This window comes from Coturnix japonica, chromosome 3, assembly GCF_054131305.1.
Source record: "Coturnix japonica strain WE chromosome 3, WE-NBRP24, whole genome shotgun sequence".
Classification (NCBI taxonomy): Eukaryota; Metazoa; Chordata; class Aves; order Galliformes; family Phasianidae; genus Coturnix; species Coturnix japonica.
The window spans coordinates 49,822,877-49,850,436 of NC_140665.1; the positions used below are offsets into that span (position 1 = coordinate 49,822,877).

General features: G+C 38.5%; 1 protein-coding gene across 1 annotated transcript in view; it reads left to right on the forward strand.

Annotated features, from left to right (window-relative positions):
• The window catches only part of TULP4 (TUB like protein 4), a 121,173-nt gene that overhangs the window by 61,202 nt on the left and 32,411 nt on the right, over nucleotides 1-27,560 (forward strand). Inside the window, exons 3-4 of the mRNA XM_015858293.2 lie at nucleotides 14,242-14,370; nucleotides 14,668-14,829. Coding sequence (XP_015713779.1) covers nucleotides 14,242-14,370; nucleotides 14,668-14,829 — 291 coding nt within the window. The remainder of the gene's footprint in view (nucleotides 1-14,241; nucleotides 14,371-14,667; nucleotides 14,830-27,560) is intronic.

Consider the following 27,560-nt stretch of genomic DNA (forward strand, 5'->3'; position numbering starts at 1 on the left):
GCTAATGAGATTATCCCCCTTTGGACTCTGCCTACAAGATAAGGAGGGCTAATAGCTCCACACTGGGTTCAGGATGAATCACTTTCTTGCTCTTTGCCTTGCTCACCACATTTAGACAGTGGCTGTATGTATGACACTCTAGACAAGGCATGTGTCCTCTCCTGGCCTCTAGCAACCACAGAGGAAAGGCAAACGGGGTATGTTAACAGTATGACATGTATAAAAAAAAAAATAAAGCCAGAAAAGTTCAACATTGCTTGATCTTTTTGGTATCGTAAGCATAACGCTTTTACATTGCATGTTTCTGTGGCTGAACAAGTATTTATTAGTCTGCTCTACGAATAGACTCAAAACAAATGGCATCTGGCTTGCTTTAACAGTACAGGGCATTGCCTTCCATAGAAGTAACCTGACTTGACAGCTGCACTATGCAGTACTCCAGTTTTCTAAACAACAAGGCTGTGATGCTTAAAGTAATTATAGCATTAAACAGAATGAACTTTGTTCAGCTGTAAGAAAAAATGAGTTATGTGTGAAGCAGTGCAAATTGATGTACACTTTCAGCAATAACTTATGGCTGTTGAACAGTGCCCATCCATTGCTCTGGATCTGAGCTACGCAACTACTCCCAGGTTGCTTGAGTTAGAGCTGCCAGGTGTTATGCTTTATAGCAGACTAAGGATGAGAAGCTGTGTAAATTGCCTTCAGTGGGCAAGAGCTGAACCTGAGAATAGAAAACTCTTCCTCAGTATGCAGCTGGCTTGAAATATTCAGTACTAGAGGAAAAAAGTCCCAGTAATTTTGAAAGTATAGCGTTAAGAATAAGGAAAGTAATAGAGAACAGCATGGAGAGTGTTACCAAAAGTGAAAGCCTTTTTATCAAGAACACCCTCATCTCGCCTCAAAATAGTATCAGGAGTTAGTGGGAGTTCTGGGAACACAAGATGAAACAGAATAAGGATCTGGGAAATCTCGGTTGTGGAGAGTGGCTGAGGAAAATTATGTTTGCCTTAGAAAGCAGATGAGTCAGAAAAGAGACATGCTGAAACTGTGAAAAGCAGTAAATGGTAATGCAGAAGATAGATTGCGGTAATTCTGATTCCTTTGTCTTAAAGCATAAAAGCAAGTGGATATTTAAAGAAATCAATAGACAACAGATTCCAGAACTGATAAAAGGAAATTCTTGTTCAGATCTGTGATTGAATTATAAAAGTGGTAATGGCGGTAAGTTGTTAGGATGAATAATTTAACAGGGTTAAAGGGGTTATTTCAATGGATATCAGAAATATTTATAGATGCTATAATCCATGCTGACAATTTTTGAATGGTATTAAGCTTCATACTTGTGATTTCAAGATGTTCTCTAGTTACTAAGGTTATGTTTTCTAGCTACTAGGTTTCCTTGCTGATTGTTGTTCTTCCTTCTTAAGCTAAGGTGTTATGTAGGATTTTAGTGCTGTAATTTGTATAATATTTGTATAAAATCTGTGAAATTAGCTTTGATTCCCGATAGTACAAACCTTGCTGACAACCCTTCAGGTGTCCTGTGTGGGTAACATTTGAGTTCAGAGGTGTAGGCAGCTCATCAGAAGTTGGCTGAACAGAGAGCAGTCTGCATCATCATAGGCATGTTTCCTTTGGGTGACCAAACAGAAATGTACAGTAATGTCAGAAACTGATGTGGCTATCCATACATTATGAGTAAAATACTATGCAGCTCTTCAACACTCCCTTAAAGCATTTTCTGTGTTTGCCTTCTGGGATTGTTTACTTCAAACAACTCAAAGGCTTGACATAAGCGAATGTTATCTTTACCTAAAGTCCCCTGTTAACTTGTTGAAAAGAATATGTATACGCACCCCAAACAAAGAAAATTTATTTTGGCAGAATGTCTTCTTGGTGCAGTTACAGTGTGCATGATTTTCATGGTTAGGCATTTGTGCCTAAATGTATATGTGAATATGTGGTGCTGATAGTTGTTGTCAGGATTTCGGTTCTGTTGAATGTCATGTGTCCCGAACTGATTTGAACTCTGTGGCTGATAACGTAGCAAACATCATTCGTGAAGTCCTTCTATTTCATCTGATAGCAACATCCTCAGGAATAGTTCATTCATCTGAGTCTACAGCTACAGTCTGAGCTGTTCCTGTTTTTGGTGACGTGATGGTTTAGGATAATTTAAAATAAACACTCAGGCAATGATTGATGAAGTTGCAGGTCTTAAAGATATAAAAAAGATATTTGAAAGGAGTTTTATCATCAAATCCTCTTGATAAAGGAAAACAATATTTGCAAAAAGTAACTGATTTCTTCTAACTTGACAGAGGTTAAGGTAGTTCCATTTTTTTAAAAAAAATATATTTGTCCTTCAAATAGCAACTGTAACAGACTTGTTGATTGGAATTAACAAAATGGTACATGAAAGAAAAAGCAAAAACATCCTACTTGGGTGTTTTAGGAAATCCAAGGATATTATACTGTGCTTGTGCAGTAATAATAACAGAGTTTTGGGAAAGTTATGAAGGCTATCATTATAATTTCTGTTAAAACACTGTTAATTAACTGAATTGTAGCTGCAGTTAAGACTATGAACTCCTGGTGATCCAGGTGACTGACTAAGTTAGCGTATCTCAGCTGCCATGGTTTCCCCACATAACAGTGCACTCTGCAGTGCCTGAGTCCACATCATACAGTGTTATTTTTAGTACTGTTAAATGTAATATTTCAAGGTAAGTGAATCTGACAGCCGGGCTGGGCCCAGGGGAAATCTGGTAGCTCTCCCTCACTGTCTGCTGAGATACAGCTGAGATACAGCTTTCAGGACTCCCCAGTTTGTGCATATTCCCCATGACAAGAGTGTCAGCTTCTGCAAAAGGTGGCAAGTTTGCCTTAATAACAAAATAATTCTTCAAAGACTGTGTTTGATATTTGGCAGTGTGCACGGTGTCAGGAGGATTGGCTGGGCGCCCCTTCCATGGTCTGTACAAAGCAACGATTAACATGTTGCCATCGTAGACCATCTAGGCAGCCATCATCCAGACCCCCAGTCTACACATAAAAACAACAGCTGTGATTTAATCATAACTTTGTAAAGACTCAGATCATCTCCCCTTGCCCTCATGCATAGAACAGCTATCTTTCTTTTTGCCACATACTTTTCATACTGAAATATACCTTGATTCCTTATCTGCACAACACTTCAGCATTCAGGTGAGCCGAAGTGATACAGCTCTCTGAGAAAAAGTAAAAAGTAAGAAAAAAGAAATTTCTTGTGGTATTTGCTGTTGTTAATTTCTTAAATCTCAGGTAATAATGAATGAGAAAATAATGTTTTAACTGTAATCACTGAATTGTGGTAACCATATGTAGAGGGTTAACAACAAATAAATCCCTGCGATATATCTTTTAAAACTATGTAAAAATGTGTATGAAGTATTTCCAGAGGTTGGTTTTGTTACACATTTTCTTCTTAACAGTTGTGCAGTCATTTCTTTCATTGCTGGAAGCTTTACTTGATATTTCATCTAAAATATGATTTCTCAAAAATAACTTACAGTAATATTTAATAATACCTTCCCTTTGTTTTTCTTTCCACGTCATTCCACTGCTTACACTTTCCATGACTCCACTTTGCCAGTATGCATATTTTTGTTTTATTATTTTCTTTTAATCCATTATCTCTAAGTCTGTAATTACTATTATTGCTTCTTAAACCCCTAGAAGAATAGTAAAACAAAATAAAACAAAAAATGACACACGTTACTTTAAAATCTGTAAATTATCAAGAGGAAAGAAAGCATAATTTTGCCCAGAATAAAGAAAGCTATTTTCTTCAGCCCGGTGTGAGGTAATGCCATTGTTGCTTGATGAGGGAATCTATCAGTGGCAGTGGTTTTTGCTTTTGAAATTGGACTTCATAGAACTGTGTTGGTCAGGGAGCTGGACTCAAAGTGCATGTGGACAACCTCTGTATGATGGCAATGTTTATTTAAAGATAAATCCCATGTTGTGTGCCTAAGGTATTGATTACTTTAAGGATGTTTGTTCCACAATTTCTTGCAGAATGCTGTCTTATTGAGTTGTTCTGGTTAATAGAAAGGCCTTTTTTTTCCTTTCTTTTATCTTTTTCTTCTTCTCAAAGGCATAAGAAATGATGCTGATGAATAAATAAGAGAAAATTAGTGTTTGCAAGAGAATGACAAAACAGGGAGAATCAATTTATACTATTAAGTGTGTATGCGGTCTAGAATCTGTTGTTGCAAATATCCATCCCATAGAGATGATTGCTGAAGGCTTAAATATAGAGAATGTGCCTGACTGGAGTCAGAAGTCTGTGTGGTGGGAGGGAAGTATATAATAGAATCATAGAATGGCCTAGGTTGAAAGGGACCTCGAAGATCATCTAGTTTTAACATGACTTGGTATGGAAGGTGTGGTAGCAAAGACGTTGGCAGAGTTTAAGCTAGAATAGCACGTGGGCAAATGTAAACTCATTGTTTAAAGTAGTTATTTTCAACCTGATATCTCTAACTCTCTAATGATATTTGATGAAAATGTTGACATTGTTGAGACATTTAAGTAGTGGTGCATTTGCTTTGAAATAAAATGGTAGAAATATTTTGCCTAGTGAAACTTTCTTAAAGATGTCACAGGGACAGAAATGAGTAGGAATTTGTGTAATTCTTATCACTTTACATCTTTTTTGACTGAAGTGAAGGATAAGCCATCATTTCCAGTGATGCCATGCTTATATCTAGCTGGCTTGGGCTTTTGAATATGGATTGGACAACTTCGGTCTTTTGTCTGTTGTTCATATACCAGCTGAATTAATTGCTTGAGGTTGAATATCGTTGTACTTTGGTCTCTGAGAAGCAAGCCAATTTCTGCTCAATTCCTTGAAAGCTGCTTTCTGCACCACAAATAATCAATACCTTTGCTAACATTTGCATTAAGTTATGTCAAGTATTGTCCTAAGCAGTCAGATGTGCATTTTCTACCACCTTTATTGCTAATGATATGGTAGTCTCAAAGTCACCCTTGCATACCATTAGTGCAGTGTGTTTGCATTCAGTCTGTGGTTCAGCCCTCTCAAGTGTGTTGAGCAAATACAGTCATTTTGCATGTTGGGAAAGCTAGCTAACCCTGCAGTGCTTCCTCAACCTGCTTTTTGCTTTGTCTTGAAGACTGAGAACTTAAGGACTAACCATAAAATGTTACAAACCTTACCAATGTAGTTCTCCTGTCTCTCAGATGGGAGAAGCAGGCCTCTACTAGTTCCCAATGCAGCAACGTATTACACGGACAGCATGCATATGTGGATGGTTGACTTTATGCCTTAATTCATTTCCTCAGATTATATTCAGCTATTTTCCTTAATACCCCTTAAAGATATTGTTAGGAAACTTCTTTAAGTGAGAACTGGTTAACATCTTGTTAGCGGCACTCATTTTCATTTCTTGCATGCAACTTCCAGTTCTGACGGTGCTCCTCAACTGCCCAAACACATTTATTGTATGTACATTGGGTATAGTCCATTCCTGAAGTTCTTAGAGAATATCCCCTATCTCCTATATCTTTTGACACCACAGTTAAGTATGGGGATTCTGAAGTGGAAAAGACAAATCCTTTGGGTCTTGCATAGTTAGCATTTTCATTTGTAGGAGTATAGTGTGTCTTGTTTGTTACCTGTGAGTGGTAAAAGGAATGCTTTCCTTTAAGGTAAGTAATGAGATTACATGTTGTGTTCTGTGAATACATAAAATGGTTATGTGGCAAATCCTTTTAGCATTGGTCTTAATACACATTGGGGGTGTCTTTCTTGACTGTAGGAATATGACTTGAGCATTGTAAGATTTGTAAAGCTTTAGAGCATTTTTGAATCCTCGTGATGGCAGTTTACTATCAAGGCTCCTAAATGTATTCAGTGAGATGTTGACAGCCTAGATATTTTTAAAAAGACTTCTTAGTCACACTCAGTATATTTGATGTAGTTACCAAAACAAGTTTTTCTTGCAGTTGCCTAGTTGCCGGAATCATCCTCTTGAGTCTTTAAAGGTCAGACTGCCTTCCATTGGGGACTGGATGCCAACTGTATAATACCTTTTAAAAATAGATGTATGTGGCAGGTGGGATGCCAACCCCAAGATACCCTTTAAAAATAGCCATATGTGGCATCCATGTGCAAAGCAAATAAACAAAACTTGTTGGAAAGCATCAACACTTCCCAGTATGTGGGCAACTGTGCTGTTACTTGCAAAAGGTACCAACTGCTTACATGGTGAGCAAGGTAGCAGTGAGTGAATCGTAGTATCATCTAGGTTGAAAAAGGCCTTCAAGATCATAAAGTCCAACCATCAGCCTGACCTACTGAGTCTCATTGTTCAACTGTGTCCCTTAGTGCCATATCCACTCAGCTCTTAAATACTTCCAGGGATGGGGACTCTACCACTTCCATACAATGACCCTATTCATGAAGAAATTCTTCCTGAGAAATATATAGACTCTAAACTTCCCCTGGTGTAACTTGAGGGCATTTTGTCATATTCTGTCACTAGTCACCTGAAAAAAGAGGCTGACCCCCACCTTACAGTGACCTTCTTTCACATAGAAAGGTGAGGTGGTGTTGAGGGTGTTGAGGTTTCCCCTTAGCCTCCTTTTTGCCATATTGTATTGGTCCCATTTCCTTCATATCTCCTGCCCAGAGAAGCTGTGGATGCTCCATCCTTGGAAGGCCAAAGCCAGACTGAATGGGGCTTTGACAGCTATGTGTGTGAAGTGAAACACCCGCATGTAATGTCTCTGAGAACAAAAAGTCAAAACTCTGTGTGGGAGAGGACAGTGGGGTTTTAATTAGGGAAGGTAACATAAGAAAAGTAGAATTGGAAGTTGACTGTGCCACACCAGGAGAGGTAAGCTGTCTACCGTAACTGCTGCTGTTTTCTCTAGTACTAGTAATAGGAAGAATACCTACATTATGCTCTTCATCTGCATGACTGAAGTAGTTTGAATGAAGAGAATTATCTCAGCATTTTTGTGGAGACAAGAATTGAAGGCCATAAGTGAAGATGAAGGGAAGAAAAATTGCAAGCAGTGTATTTAGAGCGTGGGAAGTTAGGTGGGAGACACTCGAATAGCCATCATTTTAAAAGTACTGGCATTTGAAGATAGCTAAACTTCAGGTTTCATTTAACTAAACATATACAGTACTAGATTACCAGAAAGCAGTGAACTCACATGCAGTTGTGAAACCAAACTGCTTTTATCTTTTAAAAGCGGCCGAAAACTCATGTTTTCCCTTGGAAAGCACCGATTGCCACAGAATGCACATAGCTGATTTGTGTGATATCTGCGTGGATGGATCTCTTTGCAGGACAGGGGCTGTGATTTTTGCAGTGATGAGAAACTTGGGTTGCCCCAGCTAAAGGGAGCAGTGGCAGATCTCGTAGCCAGGCTCCAGCTCTCCCCACTGAATTTTGCAGCTGGAGAGGTGAGTCACTTCCTGGGTTCTTTTGAGAAGCAATCCTGCAGCCCTGGTTTGAACTAGTTTTGTTTGGATTGGTGGGTTGAGAGTCAGAAAAAGCACTCTAGAGATAAGATGTTTTTGAAATCCTTATAGGACTAAGTGTTAGTTACAGGTAATGTACAGCAAGCACCAGCTTGTTGCTTTCTTAGGCATTCATTTTCACTTTTAAATTATATTTTAATTATAGAAATCCACTTTGATCAACTAATTTAAAGTTGACAGATGTATAAAATTATTGTAGTTTCCTCAAGAATTTAATGGGAATGTGCATTCATGTACACGCCCATGTAGATGCACAGTATTTATATATGTGTATCTGTCATGGCAAGTAAAGGGAGTTACTGGTTTGTCTGATTCTTTTGCTTTTACATTTTGTTTCTGCTCCCCACTGTGCACTCATCTGTTGCTTTTGATATATGTACTTATACATCTCTTCATCTTTGTTGTCATTAGTAGACCAGTGTGTGGTATGCACTATGTGCATATATTTATGTATGTTTGTAAATGTAAGTGCAGGTCAGTCTACTTATTAGGGAACTGCATAATATGATTGCTCAGAAGAGCAAATGGGTGCTACTGAGGTGATCTTAGATTTTCCAGTCCCATTTCCCAGTACTTTGCTCCAACCCTTCTATGTTCCTTTAAAGATAAAGGGACATTCATTAAAGTATGAGATTGGAAGGCTTCAGGTAGACTGACTCATGTATTCTGCATACGTATTTGTTACTAAATATGATCATCTTTAGCAGTTTCTCTGTTTTTGTCGTAAGAACAGTCAGGTCTCTAGTCCTCATTGCTTGGAAAGTGGACTTTCAATAGCATTGGAAATGTAGTGTGATATATTAGGGGGTAAAAAAAAAAAAAGTAATCAAATTCATGGAGTGTTTAATATTGTAGATGTTCAGTTGAGTTATAGTGCATCAAATACTGTGCAGCCTGCAGGGATTTTGCTTGTAGTTTCAGAAATCCTAGCACCGGATAGAGGAACTCAGCTCTCTTAGTGTGGCAAATCATGTTGTAATTGAGTTTTCCATTAATTGTTCTCCACTCTTTATTGCTGCTCTGTGTACGAGCAGATCTCTTTACTTTATGTTGCTAAGGGAAAAGAGGTGCTGAAGACGTGTATCTTTAGAGCATATGCCTGCTCTCCAGTAAAACACATGGAGGAGCAGAGATGAAAAAAATGACTCACTACATTGACTGTCGTTTCCTTTCTGTACTAACGTCTTCCTAAATTTGATAAGGAACTCTAGGAACTAATTGCTTTAGCTATTTATCCATTTATTTTCCTTGGTGCTTGTCCTTTGCCTCTACAGCAATTACAGACTACATAATTTAAGAATAGCAGAGGTAAGATGTGAGTAATGAATACTGCAAGGCATTCTAGATTAAGGACTTCTGTCCTTGGAGGATTGATTGGTATAATATTTTCAGCTACCTCCTCCAAAAACTGTCATGATATTAGTAATAAGAAAAGCTCTCACAATACTGTAAGTTTTGGCAAAGTCTAATTCTGTGCTAAAATATGTGGAGAAAAAAATGGTCAGTATTACACAGTTAAAATCACCAAACATGGCTTCTGCTGGGAACAAATCACATTTGCTACAAATGACATATTTGCCACCTCAAAATAATAGTCACAAAAGCTGGATACCATCAATTTATATTTCTAATCCACTGCAGCTTACAATATGACTTCCAAGGGCCAAGATTTCACCAACTATAGTGTTGCTGATGATGAATACAAAAGATCATAATGGCATGGCTGTGCGGGTCCTGACCATGGTGCAGGGAGGCTGTTGATGCCCTGATGCTCCCAGCGGGTGGCTGAGTTTCTGTAGAGTTGTTCAGAATCTTTATAATTAAAGTATTTGGTTGAAAATAAAACTTGATCAAAGTAGAAGCTTTTCATTAAGAAAACAAAACAACACCTCAACCCTGTGTCATTTGGAAATGAAAATAAAAGAAACACGTAGTTTCTGTTTGTTTCAGATTATTTTTTTCAAGTTATATATATATCTAAAGTCATAATAATCTTTTAAAGCTTAGAATATGTGTGTAAGATCACTTTCTGTCTGCCACAGTAAATGCAAAGGAATATCAATCGGTAAAAAGTTGTGCTGCCAGCTTTCTGTGGTCTCTTATTAAGTTGTGCTCATTCAGAAGTTTTTTTGGAGATGAATGGTTTCACTGCAGAGTTGATGGACGCTAGCAGAGCTCAGCAATTAGTGCTGTACACAGTGGAAAGTGATGTCAAGCTGAGTAATAGAGGTGAATGTCCATCAGATTGCATGTACTCAGTATTAGAAGAGGGACTGAAGGCAGGGTTCTCAGTGTTCTCCCTGGCGTTCTTTTATTGTTGTATGCATGTGTGAAGATGAAAAGATGTGAGTGACACAGATCTGAACATTATAGTATGGCAGGGTTCAGTGGGAGAAAAGGAAGAAATACTTCAGAGCAGTTTTATCAAGGAGTCACACTAAAAATGTGACTCCACCCCTGTTGTCCTGAGGGCACTGTGATAACCCGGTGTGTTTGCATTCAGGCTTCTTTGGTCTCTGTTTGCCATTTCAAACTTGGACTTCTAAGAAATAAAAATTCAAAGCAGAAATTGGAACAGTTTGTGAAACAGTGTTTCTGCTGCTTCACATCGGCAATTACACCTGCTTTCTTACAAAACCATGGAATCACAGAATGCCTCAGGCTGGAAGGGACCTTAGAGCCCACCCAGTCCCAACTCACTGCCCTGGGCAGGGTTTCTCACCCACCAACTCATGCTGTCCAGGGCCCATCCTTGAGTGCCTTCAGCTGGATGTACACAGAGATCCATTGACTCTAACCATCTGGATACAACCATCCAACCAATTCTTTATTGACCAAATAGTCCAGCTTTCGAATCCTCCTCTCTCCAATTCAGAATTAACAACGTGGTGGGGTACCGTGTCAAATGCCAAGTCCAGACGGACAACATCAGTTGCCCTTCCTTTGTCCACCAATGTCATTGCTTCTTTGTAGAAGGCCATTAAAATGTAATATGTGATAAACCTTATGTTTTTTAATGTCTAGTTTGAAAGCCGCAGTGAAGTATTAATGGTGAGTCCTTATTTTGTGATGAAAATTATTTTAAAAGGTTTTAATTTTTATTGATTCTGCTGTTGTAGCATTATAACATGCAGACAGTTCTTAGGGAGAGTTTTTAGCACCATTAATGTAAATTAAATTTAATTCCATAAAATCAATTTGTCAGTTAGAGCTGTTAAAAATACAGAATGTTCCTCTTCTCAAATAAACTTTTTACCACTAAGCATTGTCCAAAAGGAGCTCAAAGAAAACATAAGTCCTTGATTCAAAAGTTCATTGAACTTCATGGCAAGAATCCTATTTGCTGTGATATAGTGGCCTTTACACTGTACTTAAATGAATATATTAGGCTAGGAGTTCCTTACAATTTTATTTGTGGGAGATAATCGCCCGTGTGAGGTACCAATTTAGAAGCTGATTAATGTCTGCAATACAGAATTTTTATAGAGTAGAATATGCACCATTTGCAATTTTTATAGTTAATTTTAAATAAATAAACAGGCAATATGCATAGGTTGTGCAGGCCACAAATAGTCCACAGGCAACTTTCGTTGGCACGCCGACGTTTTAGTTCTCTCATTACAAGATAAAACAGTTTAGCCCTTGAGTGCCTGTGGGAAGATGTTGAATAGGAAGTGGAGAACCGTAAAGGTAGGAGAAGTGAAGATGGGGCCCCTGTGAATTGAAGCTGCTAGTGAAAGTGATGTTATCTTTGCATTTATGGGTTAGCAGTAAAATTTCTTTTTCTGGAGCAATAGCTCAAGCTTATGCATTATTTAAGTGCTCTGTCAATGAGGCATGTTTTCATATTCTTTGCATTCTAGGCAATGTAAAAACCAAATGTCATTGTAATGAAGAAGGATAATCCTTCTTCCTTTCTTTATCTTGGCTTTGATATTTGAAGTGCCTAAATTGTAATTGGAAATACTCAAAGCAGCTGTGGAGTCAGCACCTGTAGTCAGATGTTAAATGTAAATGATGGAAGTGACCTCATAAAATGATAACAGTTGTTCTGTGTTCTAAGAAGTTGAATTTTTGAGTTACAAAATTACTTATTGAGCGTGTTATCAGAAATCATGTAAAGTCATTGTCTTACTTTCATTTGTGTATATAAAGCAGCAAGATTATTACCCTTAAAGCCAGGGGCTTTTTGGAGTTTTGACCTTTGTATCTCACCTAATAGAGGATTTGGAAGTTATTAATTTGTATCTAGTTGGGAAGGGAGGAAGAGAACTCTAGATAATCACGATTACCTTCCAGTGTGTCCTTGGGTTTTGTTTTCATCAAATTGAAAGAAAATACATGTTGCACTGAATTTGAATCAAAAGTTACCTTCGATCTTTAAGAAGGCTCTTGTTTAAAACAGAAAAGAGGCGAACCGCACCAAGGTAACTCTTGCCACTTTGCCTATAATTCTTTTCATTATGTCGGCTGGTGTGTCTCATCTGTGAAATCATATGGTTGTCTCAAATCTTTGTCAGATAAAACAGCAACGTTGAGGTAGGTAGTAACTTTGATTGTGTTCATTGAAAAGCCTAATTTTATTTGAACAAGTAGTTTTGTCTTTTTTCCCCCCTAAATCTTCTAGCAGCTTATTCTGTTCAATCTATGAAAAGTCCAATGTGAGGATTCCCCAAGCACTAGAGATCTGAATTTGACTGATAAGTGTTTTTTGGTCTATATAGAATATTGTTAGCCTTAGCTGCTCCCAGACTTCAAGATGAATATTTTTCAGTTATCCTGATGTTGCATGTGAGGTTTTCATCACTTCTTTGGTAATACTGACAAGTACAATTATGCAATTACTGTGTTTTGTCTCAGGGTAGATGCAGTAGGAAAAAAATGAAAAATTAGTGCTATTCTTGTTTAGACAGAAGAGACAGAGAAGTCTTTATCCAAAATACTTCTGCTGGTATTACTGTGCTGGAATATTTTATTCATTTCTCTTCCAAAAACAAAACAAAATGAACAACAAAAACCCCAACGTATGATATAATCCATATAGCAGTGTGATTGGGGTTAGGTTCTACATGGATCAAGGAGAGTTAGGTGTTTCTCTGCAAAATCTCAAACGCAGAATCTCCCCATCTTCATAGCAGCAGGGAGGCAGTTTGTCGCCCTTACTTCTCCACATATTTTTGAAGCATGTGTGAAGAAACTGTTTTCTTTTAGTTGTTTACTCATTCAAGGGTTGATTCTTCAGACATGGAGGGCTACGTTGATTTGCACATTCTGTTGTGAATACACTGCAAGTAAGCATAGCACTCCTTGAGTGAATGTTAGATCATCTTTTTTTTCAGCTCTTCAGTTTTGGTTTCAGTCATAGGTATTTATATCCTTATTCTGAAAATGACTTCTGCTTTTATTGTGAAATGTGGTAGATCTGTCAGAGTTCATTTCGGGACTGGAACATTCAGGAACATCGTTGCTTTCCAAGGAAGAGCAGGATATATTTCAGAGAAGTCTCTCACTCTCTTTTCTGTGATTGTGTGTTTAGATTTATGAAAAAGCATAAACCTAGATGCCCATTAAGAAGTTAGAATTAACATTCTACTGATTGATAAGGAAACATTACTTCTCAGAATGGGTGGTGAGGCACTGGAATGGACTGCCCAGGGAGGTGATGGAGTCACTGAACCTGGGGGTGTTCAAGGTGCGATTGGATATTCTGTTGAGGGACATTTAGTGGGAGCTATTGGTGATAGGTGAACAGTTGGACTGGATGATCTTGTAGGTCTTTTCCAGCCTTGGTGATTCTATGAGTCTATGATTAATTGTTTTATTTATCTGCCCTTGCTGTATCTCTGTAAAGGAATGGGGGAGAAACCTTGTGTATGAGTGTGAGCACCCTGTCCAAATCTGAATGTTTTGAAATCTAATTTGGAAAAAAGGTTTTAAGAAAAAGTCGTTAACAGGAGGTAAATGGTTTTACAGCTGATTTCTGCTTTAGGCACTAGGATGACACGTTTTTTGCTTCAGTTCTTTGCTGAGGCCTTTGGAGATTCTGTATTTGTTAAATTGATATTAATTATAACTCAGAGAGCTGTATGACAGATTGGACTTTCTCCAGAAAAGCCCTAATGCATGGAGAAGTATCTACAGCTGCTTTGTATTCCATTTCCACGCTATAGCAAAGCAAATTTTCTATGAAATTCCTATGTTTTAATGAGTCTATATTTTTTGGTGTGTCACCAGTGACTTGAGTATTCAAATTGAATTTGCTGTTAGTGCATGCAATTTGGAGTCAGCAGAGTTGAGGATTTGAGATGGGGCCTAACAGACTCTGAGACTGTGGAGAGGGAAATCATTTGAAAGAGGGTTGGGTTTGGGGCATCTGGCTTGCCATTTCAATAATGAAGTGCTACCTACTGTCATAGAGTCTGTTTTTATTTTAAAATATATGATGTCTTCCAGAAATGTCTGATGGGACCTGCATTTCCTGACAGTCATGACAAAAAGATTCCAGCTGTACTTGAAAGACAGTTAATGCTATGCTGAAAATTACTATTTTGTATATTTTCTTTAGAATTTAAATGCAGTGTTTTTTATTTCACGTTATTGTTTAAGCTCTTCTTGTAAAATTGTTGCTAACACTACACAGCTTTGGTAATGCTATTTTTGTTTTGCAATCCTTTAAGGTTGTGCTGGTTAGATGGAATGAACCGTTTCAGAAATTAGCAACTTGTGATGCAGATGGAGGAATATTTGTTTGGATACAATATGAAGGCAGATGGTCTGTGGAGCTTGTGAATGATCGTGGGGCACAGGTTGGTATGCATGTTTTCTCTTCAGTCCAGAATTATCAAGTCCTGAGAGACAAAATGAAAAGGACAATGAGTAGTACTTTATACCTTTGGAAAATACAGGAGAAAATGAAACATTTATTTAGTGGAGTATGCAAGAAGTGTCTTCGCAAGGGCAGTTGCTTTACCTGATAGCCCTGAAATCAGTTCTGCTGGGCTAATAGTTGCCCTGCTTAGTTCTGTGCAGTGCTAAATTTTATCAAAACAAAAATAAATTACTACATGTCTAACATAACGTTTTTTTACCTTTGATATACTAAGGTAAGCGACTTTACATGGAGCCATGATGGGACTCAAGCACTTATCTCCTATAGAGATGGATTTGTGCTGGTTGGTTCAGTCAGTGGACAAAGACACTGGTCTTCAGAAATAAACTTGGAGAGTCAGATCACATGTGGCATATGGACTCCCGATGACCAACAGGTAACAGAGCTTTTTGGGGCTGACAGTTTTATCACATTGGCTTGCTGTAGAATGCACCTCTTTAGAAGCTGTTAAATAAAATGGTATCTGTAATAATGGTTTCCCTCAAAACTGTTGCTCCCACAGATAGCGAAAATTTAATTAATCCCATGATTCTCATTAGTCAGATATGCTAATGTACCAAGTTACCTATCATCACCTTTCAACCCAATTCCATGCAGCCTTAATCAAAGTTTGAGACAGGAATCTGTAACTGTATTCATACCCCTAATTTGTTGGTGTAGCTATCTTGAAAATATACATTTGGGCAGAGATACAGCATAGACTATTAAACATCTGAGCAGCTGCTTCATTATAGAGCTGCTCAATTTGCAGTTGCAGCAAAAGCAGTTCAACGGACATAGTTACATTTGCCTTCACATGAGCAAATGGATTGAATTGATTCTGAGTGTCAGAGGACCTCTCAGCCTTATGCAAAATACATAATTTTTAAAAAGGCCGTTGTTTTAACTACTCAGTCCAAAACTTGCTGAGCTTTGGAAAAGCCAGATGAAAAATTCTTCTTTACTGCTTTTCTAATGAAGCATATCGTATTGATCACATCACCATTTACAGTGGGGCTTGAGCTAGCCCATTGGTTTCAGTGTCAGAATTTGCAATGGCTCTTTGCCATTCAGCTGTTGACCTTCATGGGATGGTCTTTCCTCCCATATACTTTCTGTCGTTGCGGTTAATGTATGCATAACATAGTACTGTAAGAAATGATAGGAGTAGGATAGTGCAAAGATAATTTGTAATATGATCGAGACTGGATTATTTTGCTTCATTTTACACTTTCATGACAACATACTAGTTCAGAACTCAAGGCACTACTGGATTTAATTTAGAATACTATAAATCCATACAAGATATATTCAGGGTTATTTTGGGAATTGCTAGTAGAGTATAGTAGCACTAATAATATGCATTTCTAGAGCAGTATCTAATAATTTTAGAGTGCTCTGCAAAGAATAATGAATAAATTATTTCAACCTGGCTCTTTAAAGCCAAGGAGTCTAACAGCCTCTTTTTGAATCTGGGGAGATTCAAGTCTTGACCATAAATAATTTATTCAAGATCAGGAAGAAAAGTCAAGCAGCAGAAGTAGGAGAGAAACTAAGATCTAATAGCTCTCAGTTCCATGTTTTAAACATAAGGCTTCTCCATTTGTGTGTTTCTCAGTTGTAGTTCACTGCTGTATTTAGAAATATCTTCACTTGCGTGTTTAATTTGGGATGACGGGCTGCCTTTGATTTAAATTAGCCAATATGTTTGTGCTTTCTAAACTGGATGCTCTTTAAGTGCTTATTCCAGAAAACAAACAGTTGTTCAGTGTCCAGATAAGCGCATATGAGCATAATGGCCACTTCCAGCTGTGTGAAAATTGCTTGCTTGAGTTACAAGATTCTGTTGCTGACAAACTCACTGAAACAGAGACAAAAAACAGCCACAGGCTGTATATTGCTCTGCACAGTTCTCTTAACAATGGAGTTTGCATGTTAACTGATGATGAATCTCTGTACTGTTCTCCAGAGTTGGTAAAGAGGTCCTGTTGTATGTATTAAGATGTATTTGTCTCTAGAGGCAAAAGGAAATGGAATTCTATGAGGCTCTAGGAAAAGGTTTTGTTCAGTTCATGCCAAAAATAGGAATTTGTGTGAAAAAGAACTTTGAATATATTACGCACAAAGAAGCACATACAAAGATGGATACGCTTACTAGCTTATCTCCCTATCTTATTTCTCTCCTGATGTGTGTCTGTGAAAATGAAATAACAGTATTCTAGTCTAGCATGGCTTCAGCACCTTCCGTATTAATATAATCTGTTGCCTAACACAGTGAGTGAAAGATAAATGCGAACATTGAAATTTATATTTCCATAATATTATTCTTGTCGCATCTCTGGCACCATGAGAACTGCTACTGGAGATATTCCTGACAAACATGACACCTCATAACACCACGACTTTTGACAGGATTAACTTGGAAAGCTACATTTCCAAGGGGAGTGTGCTGTTCAGTATTATTTCACTACTGTCCTCATAAAAATATGCTCAATATGGTCTATCCTGTCACCTCACTCTTTAGTTCTCAGTCATCTGCAGTGCACGTCTTCCTCTTTGCTTCCAGCCTCATTTTCTATCTTTTCTCCCATCTGTTTGACACCAGCAGTCTATCACTGACTGCTATGGCTGCTCTCTGGCAGCTCTGCAAGAGGAGAATTTCCTACCACCATCTTTCTGTTGGAGGAGAAGAATCACTGAAGCTACAGTTATTGCTAGCCACCTTCTTGTTTTGACATAAAAGGTGAGTTAGCAATACTTACATCAAATATGGCAAATGGAAAGTCAAACTTTTAACTGCGTCCATGGTGAGAATGATAGTGTCTGGCCTCTGGATTTGTGACCTTGCTGAGTTTTGATACAAACTTGTAAATAAAGATCTGAGGTTGTGGCTGATGTCAGCTGTGCTTGAAAGTTCGTAGTTAACATTTTACAAAGACTTTTGATAGCCTAGAGATGGGATAATGGCTAAAGAGATGGCCAAGGTGGGTTTAATCATGTTGAAGTTGAGCTTATAGGTGTATCTTGTAACTAATTTGCCCTGAGGAAGTCAGGACAGTTGATACAGCCTGATTGACTGTAGTACTTTCCTACTTAGCACTGGACATCATCAGATGTGCATCTGATCTCATCTCATTTAGGCCACTGGCAGATTTTTACTGTACTTGACAGCCAGGTTTTGAGTCTGGCTATTGAGCTGTGGGGTTCTTTAGCTAATTCAAAACACAGGCCTTTTGATTGTAAATCTGCGTGTTTATCGCAGAGAACCAAAATTGAATTTTGTCACTTCCATTGTATTTCTGTAGTCCTGCTTGTGTGGAGAGCTTTCATTGTTTCCTTTTCCTGTACTCTATATAACCAGAGCACTCTTCTGGCCAAGACACAGAGACTTATAATACAACTGAGCTCCAGAGAATAATAATAAAATATACCAGGAAATCTTTACAAGGCTGGGTCCTCTGTGTCTTGAGTGGCGTTCCACAGTTGTGTTAAACTTTGAGACCACTGAGGACTGTGACCTTCCTTTCTCTCTTTTGAATTGGCTTTCCCAGGACTATAGGAGGCTGTAGAGCCTGCTTCCTCAGGGTGATGTGGAATACATTTCTGGTGAGAAGGTTCACCTGGGATCATGCAGGGATGAAAAGTAGGGAGGAAATGTTGGATAACACAGGAGAATTCATAATGGAGACAATTCTGCTGTGTTGTACCATGCTTGTTTGCACAGAGGGTGCATGCATGTCAAGTAGATTGAATGACTTCCCAGGTGAGAAAAACTTGAATTGAAGCCTAAGGGTTTATTTATAATTACAGAAGCAATGTCAGTAAGTAACTCAGGATTTTTCCTAAGCTCATAAGTCATGTAAAATATTTTCCCAGTGCTTACCACCTCCACTCCTGTATGCTTGCTCAGCCCTCAGTGACTGTATTCTTTGAACTTGCTGCCCTTGGGCCATCCTCTCCCTCTCCCAGATTTTACCCAACAAAGAGGCTTATCTGTATTCATGATGAAAGAAGAGCAGAGTGTCAGAAGACTACATGGGAACTGTGAAGGAATGGATCATCCTCATGTTTATAGCAATGTAATGTAACTCCCTGGACTTCACTGGGATTGTTTCTGCTTACTATTGTGTGTGTGAAGGAAATCTCTAGTAGAGAGAAGCCTTAATGAAAATGAATATATTTTATTTATTTGTTCTCTGTATCTCAGCTAGTGTAATTTATTAGACTTTTCTAATAGTAGTAAGGTTCCTTTTCTGTTTTTCCCTCCTCTTTCTTGTAAGCTTTTGTGGTAATTCAGACACTTATCAGAATTCTTTTTGACCAAGACATGACGGACAGTGGGTGTGTGTGAATTTCACCAGGGCACTTCCTTCAGTTTCCTTTGGAAATAAGTATACATGCAGTTAATGAGTTTGATTTGCATAGATTTCCACCTCTGATTACCTTTGTCTGCTCTGGCCAGTCTAATGGGGGCTGTGCTGTGGCAGTTTCAACAAGGTGAATGTGGATTACTGTTGACCTTCATGAGGTTATTAGTCTTAATAGTGACAACTGTAAAGTAACCTTAGAGCATGACATTTAGGCATGTCAGCATTTTTCCTAAGTCTTCATAGCAGTAGCGAATTTCAGGCCTGGAGGTACCAACTAATTAACAAGAAGCACTGTCAAATGGCTGCTCATGGCACCAGGCTGTTGTGAGTTTGCCTCTCTGGTTCCCTGTTTTGGTGTGTCCTTAGTCCTGTTAGAGTACATTCTGCTTTCGGATCTCCTAATTTTTTATCCATGGTCTATGACTTACAGTTACTATGGCCTTTTCAGAGAAACAGTTATTCTGAACAAGTCCTAAGCTGTAAGTAGGAATAGTAGCCTTTCCTGACTTCCAGAATGTGGCTTAAAAAATACGGAATTTTTAAATGTTCTACAATCTTGTATCTATTTGTGCTAAGATACTGTCTTCCCACCTATGCTTTCTTTCACCTGCTACTCTGGGACAAGGAGTTCGTGCTTTCCATTTCCTCTATCATTTTGGTTTTCGTCAGGTGCTGTAACTCACGTATGACTCAGGCAGTCACAGCTATTGCAGGAGTCACACTGATAAGGTTTGATTATGCTCAGACATCTTAACTGTCTGAAAAAGGTCTTGAAGACAGCCTTCTAACCAGCTGACAGAGTGGTGAAAGAGATACAAGCAGGCAATTGAGGCTGTGTAGGAAAGAGAAATATTTACCTTAATGATTATGAGAGTTGGAAGGACAAATGAAAAAGAAAGAAGTGTAGGCAGTGATTTGGTCTTTATTACAATATTCCTTCTCCCTGCCAAGAATCTTTATAGGTTCATATAAAGGAGCCTTTAAAATTCCAGGAAGTATCTGTATTTTTGTTTCTTAAAGTGTAGCAATACATCTTTTCCCCAGTCTGTTCTGGGTGCACTGACTATCAAATGATCTCACGATGAGTAGAACCTCTCAAAATGGCACTGTAACGTAAAGTCATTGAGGAATACCGAAAGACTTATTTTCATTGGGTGAATTACACAAATTAGTGAGGAAAATGGCTGGAGGCTTTTTATAGTATTGAAAAAGTGCCGTTAATTAACACAGTAGTTTATTTGAGACAGAAGAAGCTGCAGACAATGGTTAAATCACATATAGGGATTTTAACACTGCATGCCCCTTAGCTGAGCAGTACTGCTAAGATGCAAAAAGAAGACGGAGGAAAGAGATTTCAGCTGTCTTTCAAGATAAGTCCATTTGTTATATAAAACAAATAGATAAGCAAAGCACACCACAACCAAACTGTCCTAATATTTTTGGCTATTTTTAGAAGCATTTCAGACCTTTGTGGAAGGCTTTGTACTAAAATTAATGATTTCTGCTCGCTTATACTAAGAGTTCTATGAAAGTTTACATTCCTACTGTGCCCTTTCATAGACAAAATGTGTGCTTCTTTATAAATACTTAGAATACTTAAATTGTTTTTCGCGTGTGTGTAGACTTCAGTATTCTTGATTTATATATTTATCTGTGCTGCAAGCCATTAACATTTTGTTTTTCATCTCTGCTTGGTGATTTTTGATTTTTATGATGCTGTGTAATAGTGACAGATTTTATGTGAAAAAGAAATGTGAGTTTTAAGTGCTATTTAGCCTTTCTTTTTCTCATCTCTTTTTATTGTATTGTTTTAAAGCTTCAATATGCAGCAAAATCTGAAACAATAGATTTGTTTTCTGGTGTCTAGATATAATTCCATTGCCATCACCTCTGTCTCAAGTAGGTGTTCAGGTGTTGTTCTGCTGGGAATACGGCTTGCAAAAGAACGGGAAAAAGTTACATAGCTGGATGCACTGTGCCTTTCTCACTAGAGTTCTTTTCTCACTAGCAGTGATGAGCTATCCTGCAGATTTTAGTGCTCAGACTTCATAGTCTTTGCCTTGTGCTTTGCAAGGATAGAGAGTAAATATGTTCTCTCTGGAGCCTCCGGGGCTCATTTGTGGCTTCCAGGAGCTGTGGCATCCCTCTGTGGGTTTATTCCAGACAAGATTTTCTTCTGCCAGAAACCCTGGCCAATAATGCACAATTATTGAGCAGATAGTTTAAGGAGCCGAGCAACAAGGTGATGCTTGAATGTGTTTTGTTCTTCCCACTAGCTCCATCTGAGCCTTGCCTAATTTTTCCCCTGATGCTCCTCATGCTGTCTATAGCAGCAAGGCACTGTAAGAGCTGGTGAGCTGGTGCCATTCATTCTATTTGTGCTATTTGGGGACTGTTTAGCTGCTGATGGCATAGTGGTTCATGTTTTCTCATCTGCTGCAATGTTTCACGTCAACATTGTATTAGATGAGTCTTGCAAATAATTTTTCCCTGCCATGACTCTGTCAGAAGGGAAGAATACAGATGTTTTATGTTTTGCTCATCCTTGCAGTCTCTTGTAGGCCGGAAGATTTGATGTTTGTTACTGAAGAAAGTGAATGGCAAAAGAGATCTTTAAACTCTTTGCCTAGATCTGGCATGACACGTGGATAGGTCACAATATTCTGACTTGAGCTGACAGAATCCAGGGTTTATGAAGTTCTGTACACGTCTTTCCTCTGTCAGGAAAGGAAGGATGTTAATGGAAATGACAAACTGAAGATGGAGGAAGAGGTGAAGACTCATTGTACTGTTCAGTTATTGGGCTCACTTAGCATTTTTTTTTTGCAGCACTGTTTCACATTTTTGGACCGTCAGTGTTTGAGTCAGCAAAATAAAGATAAGTGCAAACAGGCACTGTGTGAATCTTTCTGTGGGAAGTGTCAGAAGAAGGGAATAGTTTGCCTCTCATCTCCCCTTGCTGGTTCTTGTATAGGAGGATTTGCTTATGTAGCCTAAAATCTTCATCTCTTTGGCACAAGGAATAGTTATTTGAATCTGTTTTGTTATGCTTCAGCTCTTGGGCAAATAGTAAGAGGAGGATTTGCAGTTCACCTAATGCAAAGCAGCAGCACATGATTATGTTGGTTTTTAGGCAGTTCGGGCAAAAATGTCACCTTCTGCAAAAATCACCCATCTTTCTGAGGCTATGTCAAATTTAAACACAGAGTTTTATTTTCTTTTAGCTTGTTTGATCTGATGATGAGTTGGTCAGGAGAGTAGAACGTTTTTATTCTTACTGAGAAAAAACTTTCTAAACTGTGAAATTTTTACAGTATTTTTCAGAAACAGTCTGCATTGTTCCACTTCCAGAGCCATTTGATTGAGTACATTCTGGCCCCGGGCACTTGGTTCATCCAGAGCTTTGTGATCTTTCTGGTTCAAAAGAAATGTCTCTGCCAGAGTGGTTAATTTAAACTTTATTACCAATGGGACTCGATCTGTCAATTTTTTGAAGTTAATAACAAGACAGGGAGCCAACATGAGTCTTGAACTTTGTCCAAATACATTCAGGACTGTGAGCCGTCTGAATCATTCGCACAGTAAGGGTGCATTGTAGTGGCTCAGTCCGGAGGAGGAGACTTGTGGATTTCTGCAGCAGGTTTTTGTCTAGGAAAGCAAGGCCAGCATGTGTAGGAAATTGAAGATGGATGGTGGTGTCTTGAAAGGGTAACAACACACGGTCTTTACATGGATTTTTCAGAGTGAGATAGTATGCCAAAGAAAAAATGGAAACAGTATCTTTTTTTCTAGATTCTTTCCCAACAGCGTTTCATCCTATATGGATTCAAACTGTGCTCTATGCTCTGTGTCCAGAAGTCAGTTTCTTGTTGTTCCAGCGCTGAGGGGTTGTGGACATCTATGTCTGCTGGAAGGGGGTTGTTCCTTCCCTACTTCTCTTGGTTAGGCTGCAGACTTGATGACTGTTGGACTTGATGATCTTCAAGGTCTTTTCCAACCTGGGTAATTCTATGATTTTGTGATTCTTTTGGGAGGGTGGTTGTTCTTCTGCAATGCCTTGTTTTTTTTAACAGCTTATTACTCAGCCTGTCTCCTTTTTGATTCGCTTACACTTGACCTCACCTATTCTGTATGTTTCCTGACCATGCTGAGTTACCTGCCTCTCTCTGCCAACACCCAGGTCCTAGAAAGAGAATGCGGAAGTTGGAGGAATTGCTTCTATTAGCACATAGTTTGGCCATAGGGCTTCATGATTCTTCATTGTGAAATTCAAATCAGCAAGGACAGTGCTTCCAAAGTACTTTGTATTTCACTTTTTGCTGGTCCAGATTGCAGTCCTCACTGTTAAGTAATACCATCTTCAATGAGGAAAAAAAATCCACAGCAAATGCTGTCAGACTCTTCAATCTCAGAAGGAAATTTTAGCTTCAGCAGACAGCATATCTTTCAGGAAATAGCTAAACCCTGGCTTGGGAACAGTACAGGAGGCTGCCAAGTGTATGTGAGTGCTCTGAGTATCAGTTGATTTCTTTTCTAGATTGAGTGGTTGTTGGTTAGAACTAATAGCGTTTTCCCACCCAGAGGCACCAAATATTTTTTTTTGTTGCTATGTATAATTTGATATGTGTGAAGAATATGTTTTTCATCGGCATGTGTACATTTTCATGGCAGAGTTTAGTGAGAATGCAGAAAATCACACTGTTTGAAGAGCATTCCAAAATACTTCTTGTGTGGGAGCTCAGTGATCCAGGTTTGGAGTCCTGTCCATTTTAAAAGCTACAGAAGATGTTGTGGAGATGTTCCAGCTGCTGGTTTTGGTTCATTTCCCATAGTACTTTGAAAGCATTAAAATGAGACATATTATTAATGTAGTAACCATTATACAGAAGGACTGCATGTTTCACTGAAGAAATCTGATTGTTATAGGATGCTTTCTAAAATGTATCTCAGGTCAAGAAGGGACATAGAAACATGTCAGGAAATAGACAAGTCAGAATTGGTGTGGATGTAATTAGGGAGGAATGTGTTAATCATTTTTTCTGTAATTTGTCAGAATGCTTTCAAATAACATTATCTTCACCTGCACAGTTGCTTCCATCCTTCCATGTCCAGAGCAGCAGTATAGTCTGACATCCCGCTTATGAATCTACTTGTATTTCTGACTCCTGAAACGAAGGGCAAAGTTGTATCTCATTTACACTCCTTCAGCAATGTTGTGCTGTTTTAGAGTGAAATAAAGCCAGTGCGGTTTGAATCCCCAGGTTTTAGAGTTTCAATCTGTATTAAAAAGATTTGTCACTGGTGTATTTACTTTGTCTTCTCATCTGGGTCTCTCTAATAGTTATCTAAACTCAGTGGAATTTGTAGGAGAGAGGAGGAACAAGCCTGAAAGTAGGTGACTAAACCAGCACTGCTTCTGCAAGTTTTAACAGTCTCAAATGGGAATTGCAGTGCTGTGTATATATGCAGTTAGCTGGATGATCTGATGGAGTATTGTCCATGCACAGGGCAGTAACTCCTCATTTCTGAAGGAAACAGAAAAAAACCAACCTCTTTTCAGTATTTTTAGACATAAATGCAGGAAACGTAGCGCTTTTTCCCCCGCGAGTTTTTGTGTGAATTGTGGTGATGTCTCTTTTAGCATCAGTTCAGGAAATCATTTTACAGTGGTTGAATTTTTAATGAAAATAGAATAGTATTCAGCAGAAGAGAGCAGCTGTCTCCCTCTGTCTGATTCTCTCTTTCTCTTCTCGTTTTGAGGTAAAAAGAAGTAAAGCCAGAAATGTCATACTAAGGGGGGGGGAAAAAAAAAAGCTTTTCATTTTTTTTTTTAATGTATCTTAAGGGGTTGTTGATGCATTGTCTCATGTTTTCTGATGGAGAAGCAATAAACAAGAAGAACAGAAAGGCTGCAAAATGTCTTAACTAAACCCTTCCAAGATGGGCAGACTTTTTTGTCAGGCTAATATTATTGAATGAAAATACCTCAAGGCAATCAATCATTTTCCATGTACTTCCCGTGCTATTCAGCATATCTGCGCAAATAGAAGTTTGATCCATCATTTTGCATAATATTAATTAGTATATAATTCAGTTAATCTTGATCAGCAAAATAGATTTATCTTTTAGTATGAAACACAGAATCATAGAATGGCCTGGGTTGAAAAGGACCACAATGATCATGTAGTTTCAACCCCTCTGCTGTGTGCAGAGTTGCCAACCACCAGACCAGGCTGCCCAGAGCCACATCCAGCCTGGCCTTGAATGTCTCCAGGGATGGGGCACCCACAGCTGCCTTGGGCAACCTGTTCCAGTGCGTCACCACCCTCTGTGTGAAAAACTTCCTCCTAATATCTAACCTAGTGCTGTATGATGGCCCTGTGTTGATGACTGAAGTGCTTGTTCCTAGCATGAATACTAATGTTTGGCCAGATGGCTAAATTAGAGCAAGCAGAACTGATTCAGCTTTCTTGAAGTGGTCAGTGTGTTCTGACACTGCAGACGCACTCAGTTGATTTTATTAGTGTTTTGCAGAGGTGGCCCTGCTAGGCAGGGGGGTTGGAACTACATGATCCTTGAGGTCCCTTCCAACCCGGGTAATTCTGTGATTCTGTGTGTGTGTGTGTGAAGTTCAGTGCTGGCTTCTTAGTGGGAGGATGTTAAGGAAAACACGTAAAGACAGGTCTAAACTTTGAAAAGAGAAGTGTCAGGAAGACAAACATCAGACAAGGCGGCTGCAAATTCAGAGGTACACCAGATAAACTGTTAGTGGCAGTGTTGGTCTTCCATGTTACAGTGGCAACAAGGTGGGGCCAAACAGATGATAAACCAGAAAGGCAGAAAGTAAAACAAAATGCTAAAAGAGCAAGGTTTGTAGAAGGTATGGGTAAACAAGGAACCCTTCAAACTTTGGAAATTCAACCCTGGTGAATGTTTGAAACAAGAACTGTAGGTCAAACCAGGCAAAAACTGATTGAAATTGGAGGCCTTAAAGTGGAGTTCATGAAGCAAATTATGTGACACTATTTCAGGTGCAATACTGATAATAACCATAACCTGCGAGTTCATCCATGATTTTCTCAGTCACAAGATGCTGAAGAGATTTCTATCTTGGACTACTACTTCACTGTTAAGAGACTCCTAATAGTCTGAATAAGTTACAATGGAGTCCTGGAATTGGTTAGTCTGAAAAGCACCAAGCATTCTGTCCAGGCTGTCAGTGTACCATCATGATACTGGACTGTCTGTATCTAAATGTGCTATCCTGACTTCAGCATGAACTTTAACCAAAGGTTCAGTCGTTGCCCTGATACAGAATGAAGATGTTTCAAAAATGTATTGATCAGATTTCTGGGGAGTTCTGTCTGACTAGCGATATTAGAAACCTTCATTTTTAGTACCAAATGTTACAGAGGCAGCATCTTATTTTATCAATATCCTTTTGCAGCAGTATTGACTATTCAGTTTGTACAACCCAAATCTTAGGTTGAAAATACTTCTGTCTTCTTCTTCATATATATACAAAGTCATCAAACGTATTATTATTGGGATTGGGTTATCCCATTACTGTAAAAGTAAAAATGACTGTAGTTCCGGAAAGCTTCTTAGACAGCGAGAACAGGCTGAGATGTAGGAATGAGCAGTGGCTAGATTTTCTGCAGATATAAGTCAACAAAGCTTAACTGACTTAAAGAAATTATTAAGATTTATAGACTTTTCTCAGCTATTGTCTGTAATCAGATGTGGTGAGATGGTGGGATCTACCCCATTGCTTCTGGGGTAAGTGCATACTTACTGTTGATGAGTTTAGTTTCTGTACATTAAACCAAATTGAAAAGCTATATATATATATATATTTAAAAATTAAAAATATTTATATATTTTTTTTTTCCAAAAAAGCATCAGGTCTAGTAAATTCTAGTTGTCTTACGAAGTGGTGAGACTCCTGAGCTGAACATTCAAGGCGCTCGATTTTTGATAGCTCTTAAATATATAGCTTTGTAGGTTTCAGGACTGCAAAAACATTTATACTAACACTGTATCTGGTCGAGATGCATTACAGCATCTCAGCAGATCTTATGGGAATAGTAGCAGTTCAGCACAACAGATACGCAAACAACTAAGTCACTGAACAGGCTCAAGTTGTTCCTCATGGTCTGAATTATTTAGCTTCTTATCTGTTCTAATATTCATCTCTTCATGAAAAGATTACTTAAGAGCAGAATAACCCGTCTTTTGATTACCATGAGTCTTATAGGAATTGGTACATTTCAGGATGCAAATTGAAGACTTTTTGAAATCACGGGGATTTAAGTGGATTGTAATCTTAAATTATAATTTCAAGGTTAATTGTTTCAGTACTGATGATACCTCATTTTATTTACCAAAGCTAGCTTGTAAGGCACATGACAAATTACCACAGAGACTAAGAAGTCTGCAGATTTCACAGAAGGGTGTATTTTAGATTTGTTACGCTAAGTAGGTATTAACACAGGGATGAGTTTCATGAGGAACCCAGATGCCTCTGTTTCAGGACTAAACCCAGCTTTCAGCTCTGAATATGTTTAGGAAACTTTGTGTGAATTGTCCCAGTCAATTGGGACAATTGTCAAGCAGTCCCAAACTGCTTGATGCCTAGCAGTTTTCCTTTCAAAGAATAAAGCATCAGGGCACCATTGAAGACTACTCTAGAAATGGTAGCTCTTTTGGTTTCTGCATTTCCATGACCTTTAATCAGCAACAGCTTCGCTGCAGTACA